The sequence below is a fragment of the Physella acuta genome, unplaced genomic scaffold (assembly GCF_028476545.2).
Source record: "Physella acuta isolate Inbredline_101_S28 unplaced genomic scaffold, ASM2847654v3 ptg000680l, whole genome shotgun sequence".
Taxonomy (NCBI): domain Eukaryota; kingdom Metazoa; phylum Mollusca; class Gastropoda; family Physidae; genus Physella; species Physella acuta.
This window is the reverse complement of record NW_026732199.1, coordinates 200,798-210,000: the sequence shown is the minus strand read 5'-3', so window position 1 is coordinate 210,000 and position 9,203 is coordinate 200,798. Positions and strand designations below refer to the sequence as shown.

General features: G+C 31.1%; 1 protein-coding gene across 2 annotated transcripts; it reads right to left on the bottom strand.

The window, feature by feature from the left end:
• Nucleotides 1-1,166: 1,166 nt before the first annotated feature.
• LOC131949256 (dTDP-3-amino-3,6-dideoxy-alpha-D-galactopyranose transaminase) lies at nt 1,167-9,203 on the bottom strand. Of its 2 annotated transcripts, XM_059311067.1 has the most exons (6): nt 9,141-9,203; nt 5,171-5,234; nt 4,856-4,939; nt 3,718-4,682; nt 3,026-3,148; nt 1,167-2,611 (listed from the first exon to the last, which is right to left on the bottom strand). In XM_059311067.1, exons 3-6 carry the CDS (start codon nt 4,893-4,895, stop codon nt 2,408-2,410), a joined length of 1,332 nt encoding a protein of 443 aa, XP_059167050.1. In that variant the 5' UTR covers nt 4,896-4,939; nt 5,171-5,234; nt 9,141-9,203; the 3' UTR covers nt 1,167-2,407. The 2 variants fall into 2 exon arrangements, with proteins under 2 accessions (XP_059167050.1, XP_059167051.1); XM_059311068.1 differs by lacking the exon at nt 9,141-9,203 and having other exon boundaries at nt 5,171-5,269.

Sequence of the window (9,203 nt, the reverse complement as noted above, 5' to 3'; positions counted from 1 at the left end):
TCATGTGGGAGCTCGGGGCGCATTGGGTTATACAACCGCCGGGGTGTCGGTTTATGCGCCTCTGTAATTTGCCAGCGAATTAAGTGGTAACGCTGACCTGCTACGCCGGACACCCAATCAATGGCCCCCAGATGCTAAGATAGTCGCTTGAAAACTCTGGGTGGCAAACCTCACGGCCTTACTGCTGGGGCCCCGACATCCGAAATAAAATAAAAATGTAATGCCAGAAACCTTCCTAAATGTCAGAGTTTCTTTCAGGTAGGGCCTACCTTTCTAGGAAAATGTATCGGGAAAAAAACACTGCCACGCAGTACACTCAGTTACTTCACAAAATTTCTTGGCGATTGGTTGAAAACCAAAAATTTATAGTTTTAGTAGCGCCGTATTAATTAAAGATAAATTAGATCAACAAATGAAATGTCTTTAAGGTAAAAAAAATTTAGTTTATTCTGTTATTCTTGTGTGGAATATTGATGCTGTGATGAGTGAATTTCTTTAATTGATAAATTAGTTTCAAGTATGTGTGCCCGATTGTGTGCGCCTCCATATCTAGATGTAGGTAAATCAAACAAAAGTGGCCACACTGTTACATATATATATATATATATATATATATATATATATATATATGGTTGTCTCTGTTATGTCTGATTATTCATTTTGTTTGCTTGCAAGTTGTTTGGTGTACACAGCAGATACAAAAACTTGATTATCTGACATCTAGTGGTTATCAAATTATTTTCATTCACTTATTTTAAATCTACTGAAATTGAAAACGACACATTTTTGCTTTGTCAAAGGAGATTGATTTATCTGAAATTTAGTTGATGTAGTAATTAATTAAGTAACGAGACAACATAGTTTAACACAAGCAAAAAAAACAAAAACAAATAAGAAACAAAATTTAGATAAAAAAGAATAACAATAAATGCAATAAATTAAATAATTACATATTTTGTTATCCATTTGGAAAAAAACAATGATCAACCAAAACATTAAAAAGCAGATCAATGATTTCAGGTAAAAAAAAATTCAGATCATTGAAACAAATATAAGCTGCCTTATAATAAATTTTTTGCCAAAATGTAAGGGAAACACTGCAAAACAAAATTCATAACACAAAAAAATAAGTAATGGAATGTGAAGTGGTTTTTCTTTAAAATTAATTAGCATGATCAATTTCTGTTTTATTTATCCCTTGACACCATTGTATTGAACTGCAATCAGCAAAAAAAAAAAACCTACAGACTTGATACCTTTTTACTGTGCAAAAACTACATGTTGTTGTATAAGGACTATAGTAAAAATAAAATGCAACCATACAGAAATAAGGAAACAAATTAAAATTAATTATATTAAAACAAGCACTATTTTATGCTTTTGTTTGATTAAACTTAAGAGAAATAACACTGTTCCAGTTTAGTATTTTTAATAAATGAGTCTTGGTATTTAATTTTAAAACTATTTATTTACTGCCATGCCCTTTTATGTGACATGTTTAGTGTCATTAGACAGTTGAAAAGTAAATATTTTGGCCTTGATCTTTTAAATTTTTTTGCCTCTACCCATCTATTTATTTTTTAAAAGTTTGAGTGAAGTAGACCTACTAAAGTAGACCTGCAACTATTATGAAAACAGAACAGCTGGGTGCCTATTGTGTTGTAGTGAGAGAAAAAGTACAGATCTTATTTTTTAAAATTGGTTTTTGAAATAAAAGATATTCAAAAGTACCATAAAACATGTACAAAATTATTTTCAAAAAGGAATACATCCTTCACATTAAATCATTAAAAAGAATCTTGAATAAGAAAAAGATTTATTTTTATATTTACATATTAAATATTAATAAATATATTTTTAAATTAATTCAAATTGCAATTTTAACAAAAAAAAACCCCAACAAGCCCTGGATATTATACTTGTGTCAGAAACATAAATAATCACAACAATATAAAATAAAATAGATTTTGACTTCATTACAAACATTTCAGTCATAAGGCCAGTAACAAATTACTACATGCTGTGCACTGAAAGCTGTACTGTAACATTAAATTTTTTCAAAATGTTAATTTTGGCAAATAATTTTATTGTAATTATTCATTACAATTGGGTAGAAAAGTGAATATAGTATAAAATAATATATAAATATATAGTCAACATCAAGGCGAAAAACAAGATTTAACAGCAGTAATGAATATATATATAGAGAGAGCAATCTATTAATGAGCACTTTGAATAAATAATAACTTGAGATTTTGAGTAATGTACAATCACTGTAACAGGTTACATAATATGAATATTCTATAAGAGTAAAAATAGTTTGTTTTTAAACATATATAAAACAATCATGTTGATAAATATTTTTTTTACAAACCGCAACCACTAATTAATATACATTGATAAACAATCATAACTTTGATTTTAAGAGTTTTGATTTTGGATGGAAATGCTTTTTATCTACAGATTTTATCACCTTTAAAGCAACATTACAAGCTTTAATCATTTTGTCAATGTCTTGGAATGGTATGAACTTGTTCACAGGAAGATAAATAACATGATCAATTAAGTACTTGGCTTCATGAGGATAACATGCGTTCAGAGGGGATTTTTCCTGGTAAACAATTAAAAGAAAACAATTTTAAAAATTAATAAAAAACATTTACTTAAGGCATACAACAATATTGCAAGAATTGCCAAATATGTAACACCTTTTTTTTTTACAAATACTTGTGCCTAAAAATAAAAACTTTAAAAAATACTATGTGTAATATTTTGTTACCTGAAAAGATAATAGCTAGATACATGTATAAATTTGGGATTGTTCTCAATGTAACTTAAAAATATATCTTATATTTTTTTACAGAATTACTAATTAAAAATGTTTTTTCAACTTTTCATAAACAGACTGCTGCCAAAGTTAAGTTAGGGATTTTATATATTTAAACTTCTATTACTGCTGGAAACTGTTTTAATTTAACCATGAAAATGTAAGTCTAAAAGTATTCAAAGTATAGGCAATACTCACTTCAGCAAAAAATGTCTTCAGTTCTTCTTTATTTTCTGGCTCAATGATGTTCAGTTGTGTTGCCCCACGATAAGCATCTACACCTAAGACATTTAAGATGCCTACAACTGTATCTGGCTCTTCCTGAAAACAGTACAATTGTATTAGATCTATTATTTACCACCCATGAAGAATGTTAATGTAGGTGACTGATAACATTAATAACTGTGTTTTACATGGTTAAAAACAGGGGTCTCCAAACTACGGCCCGCGGGTCCTCTCATCCGGCCCGCGGAGATAATTTTGTTCACGGAAAAAAACGTTTGTTGGTGATGGCTGAGGAACTTTGCCCAGAAAAATCAAAGACATGCCTGGAAGAAACTGGCCCCCGAGCTGAAATTTGATAGTTAATGCGGCCCTCGGACTGAAAAGTTTGGAGACCCCTGGTTTAAAATATAATGGTTTTATAGATGGAATATCTTAAACATGCAGTGTAAACAGATAATAAATGTTTCATTTATCTAGGCATTTGCTGGATAAATGTGGTTTTAAACAGATAAAGTTTTTTCGTAACTATCTTGTAAAAGGTAAATACAGCAACTTTGCCCTTCATAATAAAGCAAGATTATTAGCTGAATAAAAACTAACATAAAAATAATTAAGTGATTTTATATGTATTTTTATTATCATTGCTAGAGTTTTTTTAAACTCACCACTAATACAGGAAACAGCCAGAAATTATTGACTTTAGTAGCTAATCCAACATGATCATAACCTTCCGGGAGGTTATTCAACAGATAAACAGCCTTTAACCTCTGTAAATTAAACTCAGTTTGCTTAAAGCTTTCATGACGATGCAACATTGTCAACAGCAGTGCTGTGCTAGGCTGCCATCGAATCATTTCAATCATCTTGTCAGGAAACCCGCGCATCCATTTCACAAAGATTGACTTGTAGTCAACTCCAAAACGATTCAAAACTTTCCTTCCAATTAATGGAAGAGGTTTAACTTGAAGCCAAGAATAAATAAAAATGTATTTCATAACTTTTTTAAAGTACATATCTGCTTTTTGAACTGGATAAGACATGTGAATACTAAGCATCTTTTCATACATCTCAATATCCCTAATTTTAGCTATGCTGCCACCTAAAGAAGTGTAAAATTTTATAGCTCCAAAGCTAAATAAAGAAATATCTGCAGAAGGATGACCTATATTTTCAAAACCACAAAATGACTCAGCACAATCCTCAATAACTGCCAAACCATGTTGTGCTGCTATATCAATAAATGGATCCATGTTGATAAGGCGTCCATACAAATGAGCAACAACTATAGCAACACTTTTAGCAGTGATTAACTTTGGCAATAGTTCTAATTTTGGTTCTAATGTGTCTATACTTATATCTAGAGGAATGATGATCAGTCCGTGGCTCCTTGCTATCTCACACATGTCAGGAATATTTATAGCTGACATGATGATTTCTGATCCTGGAGGATATTTTTTTACCATAAGAAACAAGTCAAATCCAGTTCGCACTGATAGCAGTGGCATGACATGGTTGGGATTGCTGGGGCCTCTCCAAAGCTCTTGTAACTTTTTTTCAACATGCCCCCTACAGTTATCACTGCTACAGAAACATTGCAATGCTGAATACCAAAGGTTTTTACAAGTAGTATCTGAAACAAATATTAATGTTACATTTAATAAAAAGCTTTTAAAGTGTAAATATATATTAGTAAACTACATGTTCTTTATAAAAATGAAAATCAATACTAACTTATGTAATTAAAAACAGTGACTAATAGTAATATCCATGTTAAAAAGTTGGCTAAATTAAATAAATACTCACCTATAATAATTGGAGAGTAGGGGATAATGGGATAATTCATTGGTGCGGTTATTCGGAATCAGGAGAATCCATATATAATTTAATCTAGAAAAAGAGAAAATAATAAATTAATTATGAATTTTGGGCTAGACTTACACTATAATTCTTGTTCTTATACGTAATGAATTAGCTAGCCATCAAAAACATTTAGTCCAATGGAAAATTGGAATATTTTATACATTTTTTGCAATGTTAATATATCTATTATAAGATCACAAAAATGTTATTGTGTATTTTTTCAGTCATTTTTGTACAGATTATTATTTGTAGGCCTACCTTGTAGTTGTAGTAGATGTTTATGATTCAAAGTTGTTTATATTTTACTTGTCTCCACATAGATCTAGTAACAATAGAATTAATAATTAGGCCTATATGAATATTGAAATGCCAATTACAGTGATTTGGATGAATAGCAGGGGTGCCATTTATTTTTTAAGTGAATCCTGAAAATCAATCTCAAAATTTTAGCAATCTTGAAAAACTTTGAAATGTAATGTCGAACTGTATTTTTGAAAACTATTTTTTGAGACATGATTCTTATTCTTATTATGTTAAATATAGGCAAAACTCCATTTTAGCGTATTTTATTCTTCGCTTCTTGTTTACCTCCAGTTGAGCGTATTTTATTATAATAACCGAAACACACCAAATCATTAGGAAAACATGATTTATTTTTTTGTATTGTATTTTTGTTTTAACAAATGAATAAAAAAACAAAGAGACTGACTTTGTTTTAGATTTTGATATTTACTTTTGTCAAAACTTGAGAAAAATTGAATGTGCTATGTTCGTGTGTCAGAATTTTTATGGCAATGGATGAAGTACGTAAACATAACTCACAACTGCAAGACGGTTAAGTTTGTTTTGTTACAAGTATCTCCCAGGCATGATACTATAAATAAACATTTATGAACTTACAATGACCTCAATACTGAGGCCAACACAACTTCAAACAGCTATTGCCCTAGCTATGACGTATGCTGGTAATTAAAGTCAATGTGAACTCACTGTGAACCCGGGACTGTGTAAGGATTTTTCTCCCGCTGACGATCACACTATATTTAATTGTAACAGTTCTAATGGTTTTTTAATGTTTTTTTTTACCTTTTCTAATTAAAAAACACATTCATAACAAAAAATAAGTAGATCTAGTGTTTTCCTAACGTTTTTGTGTGTTTCGGTTGTGTTTATAATAAAATATGCTCAACTGGGGTGAAAGTGAAAGAGAAGCGGGGAATAAAAATACGCTAAAATGGAGTTTTAACTTAAATTATAGGCCTACACTCTTTTAGTGGATTTATTATCTTTGTAACAATATTCTAGATCTAAATTTATTCCAACCCTGAAGAAGTGAAGACTAAGTTAAAAGTTAAGATAAGAGTAAGAGACAGTAAGAGTAAGACAGAAGAAAAAAAAAATTAATTAAAAAACGTTTTAATAACAAGCTTTTATTACTAATGCACTAAAAAGTAGAAAATAAATTATACACTACTATTTAAATTACTATAACGAAAAGCGTGGGTCACTTTAGTACTTTAGTACCTATTGGATACCTTTACTAATATTTGAGAAGAGACTCATGCTTTTCTTTATAGTTATTTAAATAGTAGTGTATAATTTATTTTCTACTTTTTAGTGCATTAGTAATAAAAGCTTGTTATTAAAACGTTTTTTAATTAATTTTTTTTTCAGTACTTTACATGTTTTATTTACAATAGTGTTACATGACTAAAAACAATTGCACGTCTATTTAACGTGATGGCGCAGCTATTAAACCTGATGGTGCAGCTATTGAACGTGATGACGCGTGTGGTGTGGTTGGATAGACATGCCTATTGATTCGGTCCAAATTTTAATTAATTAATAAAAAATTAATTAGGCATCCAATTAAGTCAAATTTAGTTTCAGATTGCATTGTCTTCATGTCTTGACCCACGTGCCAACTGTGAATCGTATCGGTCAAGTAGAACTGTCCGAATTTTCTCTCCTGCGTTTCTATCTAGACTGACGACAGACTGACGAAGAAGTGAGTTAAATAAAAGCTTGTAAAAAAAATTCATAAAAAACGTTTTAATAACAAGCTTTTATGTAATAATGCACTAAAAAGTAGAAAATAAATTATAGACTACTATTTAAATTACTATAAAGAAAAGCGTGGGTCACTTTAGTACTGATTGGATACCTTTACTAATATTTGAGAAGAGACCCACGCTTTTCTTTATAGTAATTTAAATAGTTGTCTATAATTTATTTTCTACTTTTTAGTGCATTATTACATAAAAGCTTGTTATTAAAACGTTTTTTATGAATTTTTTTTCAGTACTTTACATGTTTTATTTACAATAGAGTTACATGACTAAAAACCATTGCGCGCCTACTGAACGTGATGGCGCAGCTATTGAATGTTATTGTACCGTGATGGCGAAGCTATTGAACATGATGACGCGTGTGGTGTGGTTGGCTAGACATGCCTACTAATTCGGTCCAAATTTTAATTAATTCATAAAAAATTAATTAGGCATCCAATTAAGGCAAATTTAATTTCAGATTGCATTGTCTTCATGTCTTGACCCACGTGCCAAGTGTGAATCGTATCGGTCAAGTAGAAGTTTCCGAATTTTCACTCCTGCGTTTCGGTCTAGACTGACGACAGAGCAACGACAGAGGAAGTGAGTTAAATAAATTTATAAAAGCTTGTAAAAATCGAGGAGTTTTTACAACATGTTTCACGCAAAGCGGACTTTCAATTATTAAATATTAGGCCGATTCTAGTCGGAATAAGATACGCATGCGATACGCATGCGCAATGGAGAGAAACTACGACTTAGCGGCGATGTTTTCGATGGTACTGCGCATGCGTGTGTTTACAACCGCAGAACCCTAATACCAACCCTAATCCTATCCTTAACCCTATCCCTAATCCTAACCCTATCCTTAACCCTAGCCATAATCCTATCCCTAACCCTAATCCTACCCCTAACCCTCATTCTAGCCCTAACCGCTAACCCTAGCCATAGGTCACTGCGCATGCGCAGAACTATCTTTTGCCGAAAAATCTTATTCCGAGTAGACTAGGTTTTTCGATTCGTGAAATCTCGTTCTCGCGGTTTTGAAGCACCCGTGTTTTGGGCGGCCATATAAAATATCGAATCATTTCTTTCTCATGAAGTACATGATAGTTAAAACTAAGGATTGTATCGTAATCGGATAGATTTTCACTCGAAACTGCCCATGTATTTACGGGGCGAATAATTAACATTTTAATAATGGCAGCTTGACCTAATTTCTTTATTTGTATTTAACGAGGCAGTCGAGAGAAAGTCACGCTGACCTAGCTTGCGTTTCAAGTCGAATAAACTAAAAGCAGGTGCGTTCTACAATAACTTTATTGTAATATACAATTTGTATATCATCTTTACTATCAAATAAAAATAGAATTGTTTAATATAATTAGGGTGGAAACAATGCTTTTGAGGGTGTAAGTAATAATGCCATTTTATTATATTCTTGTTTGGTGAAAACGAGGCGCGGGAAAATGTGTGCCGCGCAAGAATCCAATCATTTGGCTAGATTTATGACTGTTTTTTATGTCATACCTAAAAATAGAATGTTTACGCTTTCTTCGTTGATGATCGTTTTTATTATTTTTTAAATTGAAAGTATGAATTATTAGTTAGATTGCGGATTTTGTAACTTGGTATACTTACCTTTTATCAATTTAAAAAACATAGCATGCTAATTGTGAACAAATATAGTCATAAAACACAGAAATATAAAGTTATAATTGCGATGTGCCACACCCGGGCCACACCCCCTCAAGAAAGCATGTGTTTATTAAGCTGTTTATCTCACTTTACAACAGTAATTAAAATTAATTTTCAAATTTTTATCACTTATTGGGTAAGATTAAGCACATGTTTACCAAAAATAAAAATAAAACAAAAGCAAATTCTGTTTTAATGAAGGTCACGGGTGAAGTTTTTTTTTCCTTCTGTCACGTTCAGTGGAGGGTGCCACAGGCTGACCTGACTTTGGAATTTTTTTCAGTAATAATGACTTTGCACAGAAAGTTAAAATATGCTAAATTAGCTTAGTTTACTAGTGTTCTAGCTATAATTGATACATTTTTAATAAAAAAATCATTCTGTAATTCTCATCAAACAGCCTACGAGTAGACACTTCGTAAATATTATTAAATAAAGAATAATGTCCCAACCAATACTTTAGATCAACACTTTAGACCTACCACTTCCATTAGGCCCTACTGAGTTTTATTTATCGTTCTTCATCGTCAAGTGATACAGTAGAA